At 40.2% G+C, this 21695-nt stretch overlaps 1 protein-coding gene and 1 long non-coding RNA gene across 4 annotated transcripts in view; both read right to left on the reverse strand.

Moving 5' to 3' along the window:
- Positions 1–13910, reverse strand: part of LOC135554607 (serine/threonine-protein kinase/endoribonuclease IRE1-like) — a 31473-nt gene extending 17563 nt beyond the window's left edge. Inside the window, exons 1-8 of the mRNA XM_064987003.1 lie at positions 13892–13910; positions 6187–6240; positions 5519–5767; positions 4643–4891; positions 1614–1685; positions 1353–1415; positions 717–798; positions 388–592 (exon numbers count right to left, since the gene is read on the reverse strand). Coding sequence (XP_064843075.1) covers positions 388–592; positions 717–798; positions 1353–1415; positions 1614–1685; positions 4643–4891; positions 5519–5767; positions 6187–6205 — 939 coding nt within the window. The 5' untranslated portion in view covers positions 6206–6240; positions 13892–13910. The remainder of the gene's footprint in view (positions 1–387; positions 593–716; positions 799–1352; positions 1416–1613; positions 1686–4642; positions 4892–5518; positions 5768–6186; positions 6241–13891) is intronic.
- An 820-nt stretch (positions 13911–14730) lies between these two features.
- LOC135554608 (uncharacterized) lies at positions 14731–21179 on the reverse strand. Of its 3 annotated transcripts, XR_010457706.1 has the most exons (4): positions 21094–21179; positions 17906–17986; positions 15806–15873; positions 14731–15447 (listed from the first exon to the last, which is right to left on the reverse strand). It is a non-coding gene; the product is annotated as an uncharacterized LOC135554608 (long non-coding RNA). The 3 variants fall into 3 exon arrangements; XR_010457705.1 differs by having other exon boundaries at positions 14731–15873; XR_010457704.1 differs by having other exon boundaries at positions 14731–17986.
- Between the last annotated feature and the right edge of the window lie 516 nt (positions 21180–21695).

The following is a 21695-nucleotide window of genomic DNA, read 5'->3' on the forward strand; positions in this document are numbered from 1 at the left end:
CCATTGAAGAGGAGTGGTATAACATTCCACGGCCCACAATCCACAGCCTGTGTTGCAGTGCATGAGGCAAATGGTGGTCACACCAGATACTGACTGGTTTTCTGATCCACGCTCCTACCCTTTTTAAGGTATCTTTGACTAACAGATGCATATCTGTATTCCCAGTCGTAAAATCCATAGATTAGTCTAATGAATTCATGTCAATTAACTGATTTTCTTATATCAACTGTAACTCAGTAAAATCTTTGAAATTGTTGTATGTTGCATTTATATTTTTGTTCAGTATATATTCTAACACAGATGATCATGATGTGAGACTGTTATAATAATCAAGTTTTATCCCCTTGGATAAGTCAGAGAATAAAATAGTGAGTCATTGACTTAGACCTTATCTAAAGAGACGGCACACAGCTCGATGGCAATGTATAGGAATTGCCCGTCCTTCTCAGTGCAGAAGTAGCGGACGACATGGGGATTGTCGTCCAATTGAAGAAGCAAAGCGACCTCTCGATCAGCATTGCTTTGTTTTGCTAGTTCAATTCTCTTCACTGCCGCAGGACGCTTGTTGGCATCATCACAATGGAAGTAACCCCTGGAGGATAGAGGGAGAGAAAGATAAACATTTAGTCAATGAACCGATCGCAAAGACATTTTTGCTGCAAAGAGGGGATTTGGGTTACAAACACATTTCCACAATAACGTTTAAGCTGGTTTACCTGAACACAATTCCATCGGCACCTGTTCCAAGATGGTTATTGGTGTGGTATGTGATCTTTCCAACCGATTCCTCATCTGATGCTGTATTGAAATGAAAACGCTGTGTTCAGACAGAAAATACCACCCTACTGTACCTTTATTGTCAAGACACAGAACCTTATCTGTTAAATCAAAGGCTTATGAGAATTATACATATGTAGGATTTACATTTGAGCCAGTTTGCTACAGCAGGAAAATAATCATGCAGCAACAGGAAATGTAAATGATTATGTGGATTATAATTCATTTGTGGACATTTGTGTAGGGGTTGACAATCATTTGTGTAGGGGTTGATAGATTTTTCGGGACAATCAAGACTGAAATTTCTTAGTGGATTTACAAACTTCAGAAGCCTTTTTAAAACTCAAATACACTACAAGTTTTACATTTCCCACATTCCAGAAAGTTCTCTAGCTAAAATGACACATTGTATTAGCATAATTGGGAGCATTGCAGCTATTGCTGTCTTGCCTTTAACATAATCTGTAAGGAGTATTGAAATGATTTGATTCATGTTGCATACATGTTCATGTAAATTGGGAACCAAATTGGAACTTTAGGTTTTAACAAACATGTCAAAATGGTTGATAGCTCACCAAGTGCAGCAGATTTTCCTCCAGTCCCAGGAAATATATTGGAAGCAAGAGGTAATGCAGGACCTAAAATAGGATATCATACATATCAAGGGTGATAATAATTATGGACCTGACTGTATATAATGCACAACATCATGTCATTGAGAACTATCATACCAACACAATGGTAGATATACCGTATAAAATATATTTTATAGATATAAAACACAAGCAGGCTGTGTGTGTTTATACAATACAAGACCTGGCTGAAGATGTCATTACCTTCCAATGCAATGCTCCCTGAAGAAGATTCTCCAATGTTCAAACCATCTTCTAGATCTCCAACAGCGTCCTCTAGAGAGAGAGAGGAGAGTAGAGAGAGAGACAGAGAGAGAGGAGAGAGAGGAGAGATAGAGAGGAGAGAGTCACAACGAATGGATAATCTGATATGTCCCATTGAATTATTACATTATAAAGGGCATGTCTATATATTACATGGGGTCTTCAAACTGGGGTCTGCACCCCCCCTAGGTGTCCACGCATGTACTGCACCCCCCTAGGTGTCCACGCATGTATTGCACCCCCTAGGTGTCCACGCATGTACTGCACCCCCCTAGGTGTCCACGGATGTACTGCACCCCCCTTGGTGTCCACGCATGTACTGCACCCCCCTAGGTGTCCACGCATGTACTGCACCCCCTAGGTGTCCACGCATGTACTGCACCCCCCTAGGTGTCCACGCATGTACTGCACCCCCCTAGGTGTCCACGCATGTACTGCACCCCCCTTGGTGTCCACGCATGTACTGCACCCCCTAGGTGTCCACGCATGTACTGCACCCCCCTAGGTGTCCACGCATGTACTGCACCCCCCTAGGTGTCCACGCATGTACTGCACCCCCTTGGTGTCCACGCATGTACTGCACCCCCCTAGGTGTCCACGCATGTACTGCACCCCCCTAGGTGTCCACGCATGTACTGCACCCCCCTAGGTGTCCACGCATGTACTGCACCCCCCTAGGTGTCCACGCATGTACTGCACCCCCCTAGGTGTCCACGCATGTACTGCACCCCCCTAGATGTCCACACATGTACTGCACGCCCCTTGGTGTCCACGCATGTACTGCACCCCCCTAGGTGTCCACGCATGTACTGCACCCCCCTAGGTGTCCACGCATGTACTGCAGGTGGTTCACGAATATATTTATAAATCAAGTGGATTTTTTCAAATTAATATTGCTAGTAATAACATAATAAACTAAACGTACATTGCATGACTACAATATAAAAGAGGTAAATATGTTATTTGTTATCATGTCAACTTTATTTCTCAACTCTTATTAATATTCAACAAAGCATCTGACATAGGCTTTGATAAAGCACCCACAAGTATTTTTTTTGACTTGGACATTATTGCCAACACATGGCTAACCTTTGTTCAACCAGCTAAACAGTTGCTACTTGAGAAAATGTGTTTGGAGTCACCTTTCTATCTAATAGGCCATGTTAGAGTTTACACTTCCTCTTCCAATTATAATGTGGGGATGTTCAAATAATATAAAACTAAATCCTGGAGCTTGACCCATATAACTACAGACAAACGCTTCTTGCAGCCATCAATGAGCTTTCTGCACCTTTCTACTGACAATTTGGGCAACTTGTCAGCAGCAAACTGCTCTAATTCTTCAATGTTTGAGGGGTGCTTGCCCTCCACCAACTGCTATTTTCAGATTTTGCCATGAGTTTACAGATCTGGACTCTTCGTTGGCTACTTCAGAACAGTCCAGCATCTCTTCCTAACCATTCCTGGTGTATGTTTTAGAGGCGTTTTTGGACACTGGGTTGAACATCGGACTCCAAAACACGTGATAATCTGCTGATTTCATGATGCATTGCACACGTTCAAGGCCCCCAGCACCGGAGGCAGAAAAGCAACTCCACAGCATTATCAAACCTCCGCCATCTTTGATAGTGGGGATGGTGTTGTTTTCTTCTTCAGCAGTGGGGTCTTCCTCTGGTTACCAACAACCAAATGAAGCATTCAAAGAAAATACCACTTTCCCTACAATGAATTATGTATGGGGGAGGTTCAGTAATGCTGTATGGTTGCTTTGCTGCTTCTGGTACTCGGGGCCTTGAACATGTGCAAGAAATCATAAAATCAGCAGATTATCAAGCTGTTTTGCAATGTTCAACCCAGTGTCTAAACACTGTGTCTCTGTTGAATGTTGTGGGTCTTCCAGCAGGACAACAACCCGAAACACACAAAAACCACCCTGGAATGGTTCCAAAAGAAACACTGAACTGTTCTGGAGTGGCCAGTGAAGAGTCCAGATCTGAACCGCATCCACACGGCAAGATCGAACAACAGCAGTTGGTGGAGGCCACCACTCCAACATTGAAGAATTAGAGCAGTTTGCTTCTGAAGAGTGGGCCAAATTGCAGTAGAAATGAGCAGCAAGCTTATTGATGGCTACATGAAGCTTTTGTTGGCTGTTAATAATTTTGTCCATGCCATTGTCTTCATTTTCAAAATTAAAATTGTAAACTTAAAGGGGGTCCCTGGGTCGCCGATTTGCCTGGGTGTGGGTCCCTGGGCAAGAAAAATTTGAAGACCCCTGTATTACAGAATATTACACAAGAACATTTGTCTTACTGAGTATTCTAATTATTAATTACCTAGAGGGAACTTGGCAGGTAAGGAAATGCATCTGCTTTTGATGGGGTAAAATGGAGAACAATGCATGCATTCAGAATTGAAGGATCAGTTATGGTCAGACAGCTTCTTTTGTTTGACAAAACAGACACTTTCAAATCACTTTCATTACCTTTCAATACATTGATTGCCTTCCCCGGAGGACAGGAACATGTGGAATTCTATTCATAGGCCAGTAAGCCTGGTCTGTTACTATGTTGTCCTAGTAAGTTTTCTGGCATGATGAAGTTAGGGTGAGGGTAGGGTTAACCCTAACCCTGATCTCCAACCGCTTGTCTCTACCTTGCTGAGGATGCTGTACTCTGGTAAAATTGGGTGGTAATGAAATTCTGCTGCTTAATGATGTTAATATTGAGAGTATAATGGTCAGTTATGGTCTGCTTCTTGTCTGTTAAGATAACCACTTACAGATTCTTAGATATTTAGCTTTGAGTTGTGACTGGGTTACATTTGTACTTGACCTTAATTAAACAAACATCAGAGTGTCACCTATGTTCTTAACCACAGAATGGGGAAGAGTGTGACAATGTGTAAAATGCCATATTCTACAGTAGTCCTACAAACTGCACCAAGAAGAGGAAGAGAGAGGACTGTACCCAGAACGATGACCAGATGAGGTTCCTGTTTCAGCAGAATCCTGTAGAAGGCTGATTGAACTTCTGGCCCTCCTGACTGTACGGCTTTGTACAACTCTCTCATCTGGTCCTGGCTGGTATTGGCAGTTTGAATATTAGAGTACACCTCAGGATTGATCATGCCCCTTCTGAGCAGATCATCTGCTATGGGCATCACCTTGCGAACCCTCTGGATGAGCTCAGCCCTGTGTCTATCCACAAACTCAGCAGCTGGTAGTCAGGTTAGAAAAGAAAGAGTTCAAGTTATCAAGACAATATTAGACAATCCCACTTGGTGTATCTGGCCCTAAATGGACAAGACTAAACATGTAGGAAGCTGGGAGGTTTTGTTTACATTCAGGACAGGACAAATGTGAAATTCTAGTCATAGGCCAGTAAGCCTTGTCTGTTACTATGTTGTCCTAGTAAGAGGGAGAAAGAAATGACTGAGTTTGCTGGCTCAATTAAGGTAGGGTTATGGTGAGGGTAGGGTTAACCCTAACCCTGATCTCCAACTGCGTATCACTCCCTTGCTGAGAATGCTGTACTCTGGTAAAATTGGGTGGTAATGAAATTCTGCTGCCTAATGACATTAACATTGCGAGTATAATGGTCAGTTATGGTCGGCCTCTTTTGTCTGTTAATATAATATCCACTTACAGAGACTTACATATTTAACTTTTGAGGTGTGACTGGGTTACATTTCTACTTGACCTAATTTAAACAAACATCAGAGTGTAGCCTATGTTCTTGCCCACAGAATGGGGAAGAGTGTGACAAATGGTAAATGTGTAAAAATGGCACATTCTACAATAGTCACACAAACTGCACCACAAAGAGGAAGAGAGATGACTTTACCCAGATTGATGACCAGAAGACGTTCATTTTTCAGCAGAATCCTATAGAAGGCTGCTTTAAGTGGTGTCCCTCCTGACTGCAATGCTTTGTACACCTCTGTCATCTTGCCTGGGTTGGTCTTGGAAGTTGAAATATTAGCAAACATTTCATATTGGATCATGCCCCTTCTGAGCAGATCATCTGCTATGGGCATCACCTTGCGAACCCTCTGGATGAGCTCAGCCCTGTGTCTATCCACAAACTCAGCAGCTGGTAGTCAGGTTAGAAAAGAAAGAGTTAAAGTTATCAAGACAATATTAGACAATCACACTTGGTGTATGTGCCCTAAATGGACAAGACTAAACATGTAGGAAGCTGGGAAGTATTGGCTGCACTCAGGTTCGACACACACAACATCAAATTGTCATCATACTGTAGTATTTGTTCATGTAATATCAATGGTGTAGTATTAATGCTCTCTAGCAGTATGATTCTTGCTACCTTAATGCCATTTGTTATCATTCCTCACAATGTGCATCTTTTAGGATGCCTTTTTATTTTATAACTACAAAACATGGTAGACAAATTATATACAAATACAGCAAGTTAACTTCAGCAGTTGTCTGCAACTTGCACAAATCAATAGTATTATTTTTGAGTTGATCCCAAAGCAAATATGTCACATTTACCATCCTCTTTTGATGTCATGGCAGCAAACTAAGAATGGTGAGAAGTAGTTTGTTCTGGAGAGGGAGAGAGAAAGACAGAATGTGTGAGTGAGTAACAATGCATTAAACATTTCACCAGGACAGAAAAAGGGTATAGGCTATCCCCTACAACTGATAACCAAACTTTACACACATTATGTCCACTTCCCCTTTCCTATTACAAACATGAGCTGACCATACCCAATCTTTAAAGAGGTCCTGATTAAAGAAAGTAAGCTGAATAAAAATACAGAAAGAAAGTTGCACATTCTATATTCTTCCAACAAGTTAATGAGTGAACCTAAGGGTTTACCCATTTAATTGCTGGGAGCATATTTAAAGTGTGAAACTTTCTGTCATTATTTTTCTACACTTCCTCTTTCCTCTCACTAATCTTCTCTCGACAATGTTTACTTTTTGTCTCCAGATTTCTGTTTGAGTCATGTTTTACAGCCTCATGAGGGTCTCCTACTTGAAGCAACTAACTTCTTAAACTACACCCATGAAACATTCAGTTCAATCCTGTCCTATAAGAGTGGTATTCTATCCCATTTCACATATAACCATATCCTTGACCCTTCTAAAAGTTTAATAAACATTGCCAAAATCACAATGTTCTGGCTCCTGTAGTTGGTTTGAGATCATTTTAAGGTCAATTGCTCACTGGTAAGTTCTTTGCTTACATTTCTATATCCTGTAAAATATTTTTTTTTATTTGACCTTTATTTAACTAGGCAAGTCAGTTAAGAACAAATTCTTATTTTCAATGACGGCCTAGAAACAGTGGGTTAACTGCCTTGTTCTGCCGCTGAACGACAGATTTTTACCTTGTCAGTTTGGGGATACAATCTTCCAAACTTTCAGTTTCTAGTCTAACACTCTAACCACTGGGCTACCTGCTGCCTCAACAAGAATCCTTGTCAGCGTTACAATTCATGATGATATTTTGTATGGATGATCGTTTAAGTAGAGGATTTACGTAAAATTGTAATAGCTGCATGGTTGGTAATTGATCTTGCCATGTTTGGGAAAATAAATTTGTGGAGTGGTTGAAAAATGAGTTTAATTTTTATTTTACTAGGCAAGTCAGTTAAGAACAAATTCTTATTTTCAACGACGGCCTAGAAAAAGTGGGCTAACTGCCTTGTTCAGGGGCAGAACGACAGATTTGTACCTTGTCAGCTCAAGGAGTTGATCTTCCAACCCTTCAGTTACTAGTCCAACGCTCTAACCACTAGGCTACGCTCCAACCTAAGTGTATGTAAACTTCCGACTTCAACCTACAGTTTATACATATTATACACATTTTACAGACACAATCTATTTTACAATAGTTATATTTTTCTTTGTTTTTAGTCCTTCCTCTATTTCTGATGTCCATCCAGTTTGATATCTATTTGTAACTGTGCTATTTCACAAAATATATGAACCTCTATATGGTTGTTTTCTTTCTATTATTTAAGTTTTACTCTGTTTCTAATGCTGTACCTGCGAACTGGTGGTAATAAAGCATTATTTAATACTACAGTTTCTGGAAAGAGTTCATCTATCTGCTAAGCTTAAGAAGGGGACTATTTTGCAAGGGCAAAATACACAATGTATACAGCATGAATTGAATAAAGGGATGGTAGTTATGGTACCAGATAAATCAAATTTCTAATTTTATTTGTCACATGCGCCGAATGTCACATACGCCGGCACAGGTTAGTCGAGGTAATTGAGGTAATATGTACATGTAGGTAAAGTGACTATGCATAGACAATAAACAGAGAGTTGCAGCAGCGTAAAAATGGGAGTGAGGGGGAAGGATCAATGCAAATAGTTACAGTAGGGTAACCATTTGATTAGCTATTCAGGAGTCTTATGGCTTGGGGGTAGAAGCTGTTAAGAAGCCTCTTGGACCTAGACTTGGCGCTCCAGTCTCTCTTGCCATGCGATAGCAGAGAGAACAGTCTGTGACTAGGGTGGCTGGAGTCCTTGGCAATTTTTAGGGCCTTCCTCTGACACCGCCTGGTATAGAGGTCCTGAATGTCAAAAAGCTTGGCCCTAGTGATGTACTGGGCCGTACGCACTATCTTCTGTAGTGCCTTGTGGTCGGAGGCGGAGCAGTTGCCATACCACGCGGTGATGAAACCATTCAGGATGCTCTCGATGACGCAGCTGTAGAACTTTTTGAGAATCTAAGGACCCATGCCAAATATTTTCAGTCTCCTGAGGGGGAATAGGTTTTGTCGTGACCTCTTCACGACTGTCTTGGTGTGTTTGGACCATGATAGTTTGTTGGTAATGTGGACACCAAGGAACTTAAAGCTCTCAACCTGCTCCTGTCGATGAGAATGGAGGAGTGCTCGGCCCTCCTTTTCCTGTCGCCCACGACCAACTCCTTTGTCTTGATCATGTTGAGAGTTTGCTATCCTGGCACCACACTGCCAGGTCTCTGACCTCCTCCCTATAGGCTGTCTCATCATTGGTGGTGATTGGGCCTACCATCGTAGTGTCGTCGGCAAACTTAATGATGGTGTTGGAGTGCTAGGCCATGCAGTTATGGGTGAACCGAGAGTACAGAAGGGGACTGAGCATGCACCCCTGAGGGGCCCGTGTTGAGAATCAGTGTGGCAGATGTGTTGTTACCTACCCTTACCACCTAGGGCCGGCCCGTCAGGAAGTCTAAGATCCAGTTGCAAAGGGAGGCGTTTAGTCCCAGGGTCCTTAGCTTATTGATGAGCTTTGAGGGCACAATGGTGTTGAACGCTGAGCTGTAGTCAATGAATAGTATTCTCACATAGGTGTTCCTTTTGTCCAGGTGGAAGAGGGTAGTGTGCAAAAGAGATTGTGTCATCTGTGGATTTTTTTAACATATTTTTTTTAAATTTTACCTTTATTTAACTACAGTAGACAAGTCAGTTAAGAACAAATTCTTATTTACAATGACGGCCTACTAAATGGCAAATGGTCTCCTGCGGGGACGGGGGCCTGGGATTAAAAATAAAAAATAAATACAATATAAATATAGGACAAAACACACATCACAACAAGAGAGACAACACAATACTACATAAAGAGAGACCTAAGACAACATAGCAGGGCAGTAACACATGACAACACAGCATGGTAGCAACACAACATGGTAGCAGCACAAAACATGGTACAAACATTATTGAGCACAGACAACAGCACAAGAGGCAAGAAGCTAGAGACAACAATACATCACACAAAGCAGCCACAACTGCTGAAAAAGGGGGAGGCTTGCAAGCCGAAGAACACCATCCCAACCGTGAAGCACGGGATGGCAGCATCATGTTGTAGGGGTGCTTTGCTGCAAGAGGGACTGGTGCTCTTCACAAAATAGATGGCATCATGGAGCGGGAAATTATGTGGATATATTGAAACAACATCTCAAGACATCAGTCAGGAAGTTAAAGCTTGGTCGCAAATGGGTCTTCCAAGTGGACAATGACCCCAAGCATACTTCCAAAGTTGTGGCAAAATGGCTTAAGGACAACAAAGTCAAGGTTTTAGAGTGGCCATCGCAAAGCCCTGACCTCAATAATATAGAAAATGTGTGTGCAGAACTGAAAAAAGCATGTGCGAGCAAGGAGGCCTACAAACCTAACTCAGTTACACCAGCTCTGTCAGGAGGAATGGGCCAAAATTCACCCAACTTATTGTGGGAAGCTTGTGAAAGGCTACCTGAAACGTTTGACCCAAGTTAAACAATTTAAAAGCAATGCTACCCAATACTAATTGAGGTTATGTAAACATCTGACCCACTGGAATGTGATGAAAGAAATACAAGCTGAAATAAATCATTCTCAAATATTATTCTGACATTTCACATTCTTCAAATAAAGTGGTGATCCTAACTGACCTAAAACAGGGAATTTCAACTCGGATTAAATGTCAGGAATTGTGAAAAACTGAGTTTAAATGTATTTGGCTAAGGTGTATGTAAACTTCTGACTTCAACTGTAAGTAAGAATGATGTTCATCGATTACAGCTCAGCATTTAACACCATAGTACCTTCCAAACTCGTCATTAAGCTCGAGACCCTGGGTCTTGACTGTCGTGTCAGGAAAATAACCTCACACTCAACGTCAACAAAACAAAGGAGATGATCGTGGACTTCAGGAAACTGCAGAGGGAGCACCCCCCTATCTACATTAACCGGACAGTAGTGGAGAAGGTGGAAAGCTTTAAGTTCCTCAGCGTACACATCACTGACAAACTGAAATGGTCCACCCACACAGACAGCGTGGTGAAGAAGGCACAACAGCACCTCTTCAACCTCAGGAGTCTGAAGAAATTTGGCTTGTCACCAAAAACACTCAAAACTTTTACAGATGCACAATCGAGAGCATCCTGTTGGGCTGTATCACCGCCTGTTACGGCAACTGCCCCGCACACAACCGTAAGGCTCTCCAGAGGGTAGTGAGCTCTGCACAACGCATCACCGGGGGAAAACTACCTGCCCTCCAGGACACCTATACCACCCGATGTTACAGGAAGGATAAAAAGATCATCAAGGACAACAACCACTCGAGCCACTACCTGATCACCCCGCTATCATCCAAAAGGCATGGTCAGTACAGGTGCATCAAAGCTGGGACCGAGAAACTGAAAAACAGCTTCTATCTCAAGGCCATCAGACTGTTAAACAGCCATCACTAACATTCAGTGGCTGCTACCAACATACTGACTCAAATCTCTAGCCACTTTAATAATTAAAAATTGGATGTAATAAATGTATCACTATCTGCATTTTTTTTGTGTAACGATATCTTCTAAATCAAAGAGGAATGCGCAAAGCAATAATATGTTACCTACATGAAGTAACTAAGAGAAAACATTCAATGTAGCCAAAGATTATAGGGTCCCCTAGGAAACACAAACTATTTGTTTCCTACCCTGTCACAATAACACCTCCTTGGCATTTTCATTCGTTGTCATGTCAAATACTATCTGTATTCAAAGTGCCCACTACTATATTCTAACTATAGAATTAGAATAATCATACTATTTCCATAATTCCAACAGTTCACCAAAGTGTTTTGCTCTAAATCGCAAGTCAAATCGCAATTGCAACAGCTTTTTGTGCATGTGGGAAATCCCTCTGACTTTTTTATTTCAGCTCATTAAACATGGGACCAACACTTTACATGTTGCGTTTATATTTTTGATCGGTGTAGTATGAATATTACAAAATACCCACCTGAAGTAAATTAATTCCACTTAGAAAATAAATCAAATATTACCACAAACTATTACAGCTAATAATTGTAATATATTAAATACCTATTCATCTGTCATTCACTGACAATGGATATGATTGAATAAAACATGTTTCACTGGATCATCATTAAGGAATATAAGTTGAGAGAAAATAAATATAATTCCTTCATCAAAGAATGGACGAAAAAACTAAAGCCCATAACCCGGAATGTAAAGGGAATACATTGTAATCATCCTATCATGACTTGTAGCCAAACCATGTGTTCGAATAACCATACTAACATACTGTATACTACAAACTTAACATACCATTAGTTCATTTTAGTATACTGTAAACGAACAGTATCCAGTTGAGTGTACCAGCTCTTCGCCAGTCTACCAGAAGTTGATGCTGTTGCTATGATACCTCTTGCTAGCTAGTTAGCATAACAAATTACAAGTTAGACATTTTACAACTTCGTGTGTGTTCTTAAATGTAATCTGGAGTACGCTCGTAAATTCATAGCGTTTCGCTCTCGGAGCAAACACTGGATGCTCAGGCGAGGAGAAGGGTTGATTTGAGCTTTCTGACCTTACAAGGGCAGTCAAGCACCCAAGCTAACATTGGCCAGCTACTTCGAGTCACAAATGAGAGTGTTTAACTAGGCAAGTTAGTTAAGAACAAATTCTTATTTTCAATGAACAGTGGGTTAACTGCCTTGTTCAGGGGCAGAACGACATTTTTACCTTTTCAACCAAGAGATTCGATCTTGCAACCTTTCGGTTACTAGTCCAACGCTCTAATCACTGGGCTACCTGCCACTCCAGGTAACCTAGTTTGGCTACAAATAAAAAATAAAAGTAACAACTACTCGCCCTAACAGAGCTGGTTAGGCAGGTGTCATGTTATCCAGAGCGTTAGTGACTAACTGTGCTGTCTGGCAACAATTTAATTACGCCTTTTTTGCCGACATTTACTGACACCGGCCATATTCAGCTGGTGTTGAGCGCTGCAGGTGGGCTCCTCCCTAGTCATTATTCTGCGCTCGGATGCTCTGGAATCGGAGTAGACAGCCAGAGCGAATGTTCATTGAGAACGCACGACTATACCATTTTTAGCTAAACTAAGAATGACGGACTGCCAGTCCCTCCGTGGAAGAATAATCAAGTCAATAAACGTTTCCCTATTACTCAGTTCTGTGGTAGAGTAGTTAGTTAGCCTATAGCTAATATACTGGCAAGTTTGATGTATAAGTAGCCAAACTAACGTTAGGTAGCGCCACTTCGGTCCCCCACCAGCTAACATACCGGTAACGTCCATACTGATTTAATGTTATGTGGTTCGTGAGGACAGCATAGCTAAAGGAACAAATTGTCAGCCAACATAACGTGTAAAGGGTAACTGGGTTTTTTACATTACTAAGAGAGAGAATAACATGCCTTTCTACAATTACATTTCTCAACATTTTCTTTACATTTCTCATAATTAGTTAAAGCAATGCATTTGAATCTGCCTTAAATGTAATCGTACTTCGCCTGCATTGATTTGAGCTTTTTTTCGCCATTTTCTTCAAATTTGAAAACGATGTGAAGCCAGGGGCCTGGGCATTTTTACATTTCCTGAAGAATTGCATTGTGGCCCTAAAGTACAGAAATAGCACATGTTATCCAGAGCGTTAGTGACTAACTGTGCTAGAACATCTTTGATAACAGCTGAAATAGCCATATTCAGCTGGTGTTGAGCGCCCTAGCGTGTATATTACAATCATATTTTGTTCGAATGAGAACGTTAGACTATACCGGCATCCGGGAACTTTTGGCATACTAATTATATACTGGCAAGTTTGTGCAATGACCAATAAGCATACTTTATCTACTACAATTCACGTCACACATAGTACGGTTAGAGTATTCAACATGTGGCTCTGGTGTGTCCAGCGATCAAGCAAATAAAAAATAAAAAAAACTTTGGGTGATGACCCTGCAATAAAAACACAGTATCAGATCACATTTCTTTACTGATTACACAACATTAACAGAGTTACAAGATAAAAGTAGAAAAGATAAACATTTGATTTATGATTTTACCAGTGTTCGTCACAAAGTAACTATTTTTTATTTCAAACACCATTTGGAATATCTGTCGCCTAAATACATGAAGAAATTAATGTGGTTAAAACTCAGCACTGATAGAACACAAATAAGCGAATTTAGAACGGCACTGAACTTTTATCACGTACAATGACCAATGTTTAAATTCACGTCACACATAGTACGGTTAGAGTATTCAACACAGCTGTGGAATCAAGCAAAAAAGACTTTGGGTGATGCCCTGCAATAAAAACACAATCAGATGGCATTTTTGTGTCTGATGTACAGCACAACCCAACAGAGACAAGATAGCTGAAAAGATAAACACAAATAAGTGTTGTTCAAACACCATTTGGAATATCCCATGATAAATTAATGTTAACTCACCTAAACAAATAAGCAACACACTGTGTTTAAATGAAGAGTGAGAGCTTGGAATAAGAGCTGTGAAATAATTGCATTTTTTCAGTCCCACCCAAATCACATAGCTGTCAAATAAGTTGCCCTTCCCTTGTCTTGAACACTGTTAAGTTTCGCTTGGTAGAAAACAAGAGTTATGCACTTTCATTAAAAACAGAACCCAATATTTCAAACACCCTTTGGCATATCTGTCCTAGCCTGCACAGGAAGACAGGCACTCAAATAGTATTGATTCAGAGAGAAAAGCTGTCACCAACAGCATCTGCACTGCAGTAAGCAAAACAATTTCAGAGAAATCTACACTCACAGAGCTCACATATATAACACTGTTTTATTTTAAAAGGCACAATGTCCCCATCCCATGATTTATCAATGATCAAGTCATCACCTATACACAAATATACACCTCTTTACAGCAAATAGGCTCACTGAGGGAACATTGCACAATAAAACTACCATTGTGTAACAATGTGCACTGAGAGTCAGGAAGCAAGTTCAGGAGTGAGTGATTTAATCAATAAATGAAACATAATAAGAACATTGAACACCTCACAGACATGAAACTGAAACAATGACGCCTGGGGAAGGAACCAAAGGGAATGACATATATAGGGCAGGTAATCAAAGGAGGTGATGGAGTCCAGGTGAGTGTCATAATGCGCTGATGCTGTAATGATGGTGACAGATGTGTGCCATAACGAGCAGTCTGGTGGCCTCGAGGCCGGAGAGGCAGCAGACGTGAAAATTGTCAACTTAAGTCTTCCAAAAACATCAACACAATAATTCCTCCCTTGCTTTGCCAAGTATTTTGTGCCCAACACATCAAATCCAATTTTATTTGTCACATGCACCAAATACAACATTTCACCTTACAGTGAAATGCTTACTTATACAAGCCCTTAAAACAATGAGGGTTTAAGAAAAATAAGTGTTAAGTAAAAAATAGATAAATAAAAAATAAAAGTAACAAATAATTAAAGAGCAGCAGTAAAATAACAATAGTGAGGCTATATACAGGGTGTACCAGTACAGAGTCAATGTAATATGTAAACCGGTTATTCAAGATAATATGTACAATACTTAAATACCTCAGAATACTTGACATTAGGAGAGATTCTAGTGAAAATAAAATATTATCTCTATACTACACAGTATGGCCTAAACTAGTTCATTTCCACCCTGGCTTCTTGATGCTTCGGGGGACCTTGAGGACGGATACATTCTGAGCCTGGTTTGTTTTGCTGCTCCCCCTGTCGGCGGCTCCCGGGCAATGCAGGCCTGGTCCTCACCAGTACAGGACAGAGCCACAGTGTCTGCAGTGGCTCTGTGGCCTTGGGCACGGGGTGTGTGTGTGTAATTGCTTAATGCCAAAGAGCTGCTACTGTCTAAATACATAAGCAAATCATGTTTTCAACTCACCTCAAAAAAATAAGCAACATTATCACTGTGTTTAAATGCATTGTAGGCGAAGAACAAAGCAGCACCTGGGGGTTCTGTCCTCTCTGTATAGTGAAGAGTGAGAGCTGTGGAATAAAGTTAGGGCATCATTTCAGTCCTGCCCAAATCACAGAGCTGTCAAAGAAGTTGCCCTTCCCTTGTCTGAGCACTGTAACCTGTGTTTGGTAGAAAACGACAGTTATGCCTTAGGGAGGAGGTAAGAGAACATTTAATCAGAGTGCTTCTATAGGAGGGGACAAAGAAAAAGCGATTCATGTAAACATCCATCTTTAATCAGGTAAACACACATACGAGGCTGTTGCACAGAGAAGGTTATACATACACGGTTACATCAAATTATAATTCTGTCACTCCTTCCCTCCAGCCATAAATAGTACATCATAAAAGTATTGTTGTTCCATTTAGCTGGAAAGACACCCATACCTTGTTTCTTATGGCACAGAGAAGATCTCTGACAGACCCTCCTTTATACAACCAGAATTTACATAGATCTGGCAAGAGAAAATACATGCAATGAGTATTCCATAGAGTACATTCTAATAATTTATTCTAAAACCTGTAAAACACACCAATCCCTCGTCAAGTCTCATAATGCAGCAAGATTGAAATACCTCACAATGTCCTGGTTTAAAGTTAGATATCCTATAAATATAGTCTACCTGTCAGGAAATCTTCAGCCGACTAGTTCTCCACAAGGCATGAAAACTAAAACATACCAACGAGCTAAATAGGAAAATTACTATATAGTGCAAGTTAAAAACTCATGAATGCAACAGTCACAGTGAACTTAATCTGTCTCAACATTTATTTCATATACAGGTAGCATATTTAGTAAGCAAATATGTTGAGGATAAAACTAGTTAAGGATATAAATCTGTGGATAAAAATCAGTGTGATGACATAGTGTACACAAAATGTACTTTTTCACTTAAGTTTTCATGTACCGAATAAAACTCAGAAGTTGAATGTGTTTCCATTGTATTTTCAATTCTACCAATAGTTTTGTCACAAAAGCTGTTGCATTAAATAGAAATGTGCCTACTCTGGTCTTGGCATGTGCTCTCTAGCCAACAAATTCGTAGTGGGAGGACCACACAAAATATCATCGTGTGACTCCAAGTTTACTTCAGTATGGTGGTTATTATATCAATATTTGCGCATAAAGCCGTTTCCACTGCCATTTCTCACATAATTCATTTTACAGGCACAAAAGATCCCACCATGTCGAACGAACAAATTATCTATTGGCAATCATAAAATTGTACCTAAACTTCCTGGTTCCATCACATTTAAAAAAAAAATATATATATAATATGACTTTACTGGCATAAACTTAAGGATGGAAAGTGGTTCATCTTTTATCCCCAAAAGTGGTCTAATGTCGAGCATAGTCCACATCCCACACCATGGTTGTGTAGATGGTGCCTATCTTTCTTATGTACGTATGTGTAATATACTGGAGCTTGATCTCCACAACAGAAGATCAACTTTGATTTTAGGGTGAACTGTTCCTTCAAGCAATGGGCCATTCCTGTTTAACTCCTGTAAGGAAATGCCAATTAGCCTATTTCATCACATTTCTTTCTGGATTATCTCTGAATCTGTAATGACTTGAACAGTTCTCTGGTCCAGTGTAAAGATCAGGAGCCACTCACAGGGTTTACTTTCCTGCTGTCATCCAGGACCTCTGGGGCATTCCAGCCCATGGTGCCAAGGGCTCCCGACCTCATACTGTAGCTTTGTCTGCTGTCCGCTAACTGCTTACTCATCCCAGTAAGATGATTTGCTTCCACTGGTCCTGGGGCCCGTAAGGTCAACGGCATCATGAACTTTACCAAGTACCAGGACATTTTAGCCAAAAACCTGGTTGTCTCTGCCAGGAGGCTTACACTTCCAAAAGACAATAACCCCAAGCACCAATCAATATAATCACAAAATCAACATTGTGCAATGGCCATATCAGTATCCTGTGGTTGGAATTGAAGAGGGTAGTCCATAAGAGCAGGCAAATGATATCAAGGATCTGGAAAGATTCTGAATGGAGGAATGGTCTAAGATCTCTCCCAAAGTGTTCTCCAATCTCGTAAAACATTTTAGATTAAGGCTCAGTGTAACAGTGTAATTATCCTCTCAAAGAGAGGGTGCTGGAGTATTGAAAACAGGGGTGCCAATCATTTTGACCCCTATCTTTTTAGATTGTTTTTGTATGACTTGTTACAAATATATATTTCTCTAAACAATTGTATTAGTATAAAATTTCCTAATTTTTTACTTACCATATAGCTCAACATTTGTATGGTTTATTTTATATTACATATTTATATATTATAGTATTGTAGTATTTTTTGCTAATCTTTATCAAGATTGCTAATAATGATCAACTTGACTGCATATAACGCACAAAATCATGTCATTGAGAACTACCATATCCACAATGGTGGATATAAACCATACATTTTATTATTGTCAATAAAGATAAGAAGCCTAAAGAGGACCTGAGCGAGAAATGATAAAATAAAACACCTGGCTGAAAACGTCCTGTAGATCTCCCTGAAGAAGATGCTTCCATGTTAAAACCATCTCCTAGAGCTCCAATAGGGCCATCTAGGGGGAGAGAGAGCAAGAGAGACACAGAGACAGAGAGATGGTAGATAAAAACATTATAGTAGAAAATATGGTAGATTAAGTTAATTCAAAGCAAGTTACTGTAATACAACTCTCGAAAAGTTTACTTTGAGATAATCTTTCTAATTCTACAGGATAAATAATGATATTTCATAAATTCCCTAAAAAGAGGTGGTTAAGAGTGTTAGGCCAGTAATTAAGCAAAGACCGTATTTCTCATCACCCTTAAATATATTTTTTAACATTTCAGCTAGTTGGTTCTGGTTCACCTTCATCAGGATCTCCAGTGTAATCTTCACAGCTTCCTCAGGTTGGTAGGTCCCCACCATCTTATTGAAGTGTCCTTTCTGCCAGGGTACTCCAGCCGGCTCACTGGGATGCATTGAGGGAAACCTTCTACGCCTTCACATAAATGTATTCTGCACTGCTTTACCCAAATCATTCAGAGTGGCCAGCAGCAGCTCAGGAACAACTGCCATTGTGGGTCTTTTTACCTTTAGTTCACGAGGCAAGTCAGTTAAGAACAAATTCTTATTTTCAATGGCTGCCTAGGAACAGTGGGTTAACTTATTCAACACTCTAACCACTAGGCTAACTGCCACTCTGGGCTCCATGCACTGTGAACACAGAAATTTAGAACCAGGAAAACATATAGCCCTTGGTTCTCTCCAGACCTGACTGCCCCTAACCAACACAAAAACATCCTGTGGTGTTCTGCAATAGCATCGAACAGCCCCTGTAAAATGCAACTTTTAGGGAAGTTAGAAACCAATATACACAGGCAGTTAGAAAAGCCAAGGCTATCTTTTTCAAGCAGAAATTTGCTTTCTGCAACATAAACTAAAAAAAGTTGTGGGACATTGTAAAGTCCATGGAGAATAAGAGCACCTCCTCCCAGCTGCCCACTGCACTGAGGATAGGAAACTCTGTCACCACCGATAAATCCACTATACAGTGCCTTGCGAAAGTATTCGGCCCCCTTGAACTTTGCGACCTTTTGCCACATTTCAGGCTTCAAACATAAAGATATAAAACTGTATTTTTTGTGAAGAATCAACAACAAGTGGGACACAATCATGAAGTGGAACGACATTTATTGGATTTTACATACTTTTTACCAAATCAAAAACTGAAAAATTGGGCGTGCAAAATTATTCAGCCCCCATTCAGTTAATACTTTGTAGCGCCATCTTTTGCTGCGATTACAGCTGTAAGTCACTTGGGGTATGTCTCTATCAGTTTTGCACATCGAGAGACTGAAATTTTTTCCCATTCCTCCTTGCAAAACAGCTCGAGCTCAGTGAGGTTGGATGGAGAGCATTTGTGAACAGCAGTTTTCAGTTCTTTCCAGATTCTCGATTGGATTCAGGTCTGGACTTTGACTTGGCCATTCTAACACCTGGATATGTTTATTTTTGAACCATTCCATTGTAGATTTTGCTTTATGTTTTGGATCATTGGATCATCTTCCATAAAGGCCAGATTTGTGCAATATACGACTGAGTGTTGTCCTATGGACAGAGTCTCCCACCTCAGCTGTAGATCTCTGCAGTTCATCCAGAGTGATCATGGGCCTCTTGGCTGCATCTCTGATCAGTCTTCTCCTTGTATGAGCTGAAAGTTTAGAGGGACGGCCAGGTCTTGGTAGATTTGCAGTGGTCTGATACTCCTTCCATTTCAATATTATCGCTTGCACAGTGCTCCTTGGGATGTTTAAAGCTTGGGAAAACTTTTTGTATCCAAATCCGGCTTTAAACTTCTTCACAACCGTATCTCGGACCTGCCTGGTGTGTTCCTTGTTCTTCATGATGCTCTCTGCGCTTTTAACGGACCTCTGAGACTATCACAGTGGAGGTGCATTTGTACGGAGACTTGATTACACACAGGTGGATTGTATTTATCATCATTAGTCATTTAGGTCAACATTGGATCATTCAGAGATCCTCACTGAACGTCTGGAGAGAGTTTGCTGCACTGAAAGTAAAGGGGCTGAATAATTTTGCACGCCCAATTTTTCAGTTTTTGATTTGTTAAAAAAGTTTGAAATATCCAATAAATGTCGTTCCACTTCATGATTGTGTCCCACTTGTTGTTGATTCTTCACAAAAAATACAGTTTTATATCTTTATGTTTGAAGCCTGAAATGTGGCAAAAGGTCGCAAAGTTCAAGGGGTCGAATACTTTCGCAAGGCACTGTATATTGTATTTACTTCTCCACCATGGCCTATTTATTGCCTTTACCTCCCTTATCTCACCTCATTTGCTCACATTGTATATAGACTTATTTTTCTACTGTATTATTGACTGTATGTTTGTTTTACTCCATGTGTGACTCTGTGTTGTTATATGTGTCGAACTGCTTTGCTTTATCTTGGCCAGGTCGCAGTTGTAAATGTGATCTTGTCTCAACTTGCCTACCGGGTTAAATAAAGGCCCCTATTCAATGAAGAAAAGTAACCAGAATAATTCAACAACAAAAGTTTAAATGGACAATGTAAAAAATAGGACATTTATTATACAGTTGAGTTCCTTTATTTCAGTCAGTAGACCTACACTGTTTTGTTGAGTGAATAACATGAGTCCAAACCTGCATTCCTGCAGGACCAGAAGATTGATGATTTTTATTTATCACACAGAAGCGATATACTGTCTGTCCTTTATGTTTACTTTCTGTTAACTGTAAAAAGCATGAGCTGACGCACACCCAATTTATGTATCGGTGCTGAATAACGGAGATGAAAACTGTATAAATATTCAGAAAGTCACACACTCTGTATATATGCAACTTTCTGTCATTATTTTTCTACACTTCCTCTTTCCTCTCACTAATCTTCTCACGACAATGTTTACTTTTTGTCTCTAGATTTCTGTTTGAGTCATGTTTTACGGCCTCATGAGGGTCTCCTACTTGAAGCAACTAACTTCCTAACTACACCCATGAAACATCCAGTTTAATCCTGTCCTATAAGAGTGGTATTCTATCCCATTTCACACATAACCATATCCTTGACCCTTCTAAAAGTCTGATAAACCTTGTCAAAATCACAATGTATACAGTATTAATAGAATAATGGGATACTACTTACGGTACCAGATAACTTATTCTGCTCCTGCTGATGTTGATAGCTTGTGAGACGTACACCGAATGAGGATATACTTCCTCTCAAAGTGGGATGGGTTAGAGGTGTGGCTGAGAAGTTCAGGTCTACCAGTACCACTAACAACGCAGGGTGTGATTTACTGTTGACGGGAATGTAGAATGTAGATAAGAAAGGTAGAAACAGTATGAGAGAGAAAACAGATGTACACTACAGATGTAGTGTGCTGTATAGTAACTACTGTACATAAAACAGCAGACCATAAGGCCATATTCAATGAAAATCGATAACCCAGAATAAGTCAAAAGTTTCCATAGACATTGAGAAAAGCATGTTTGAAATGATTATACAATTTAGTTTCTTTATTTCACTCAATAGGCCTGATGTTTGTATTGTTGCGTGAATAACATGAATCCAAACCTGTATTCCTGCAGGACTGGAAGATTGATGATGATTTTGACACAAAACCGATATCTGGGTTTCATGAAGAGGCCAACTGTCTCTAGTCCACTATTCTGCTGATGAATACTCATTGCAGCAACCCCTTCATGAAAGGATAACTACCGGTTCAGATAGTATTAGAGTACTCA

The sequence above is a fragment of the Oncorhynchus masou genome, chromosome 14 (genome assembly GCF_036934945.1).
Source record: "Oncorhynchus masou masou isolate Uvic2021 chromosome 14, UVic_Omas_1.1, whole genome shotgun sequence".
In the NCBI taxonomy this organism is placed as follows: Eukaryota; Metazoa; Chordata; class Actinopteri; order Salmoniformes; family Salmonidae; genus Oncorhynchus; species Oncorhynchus masou.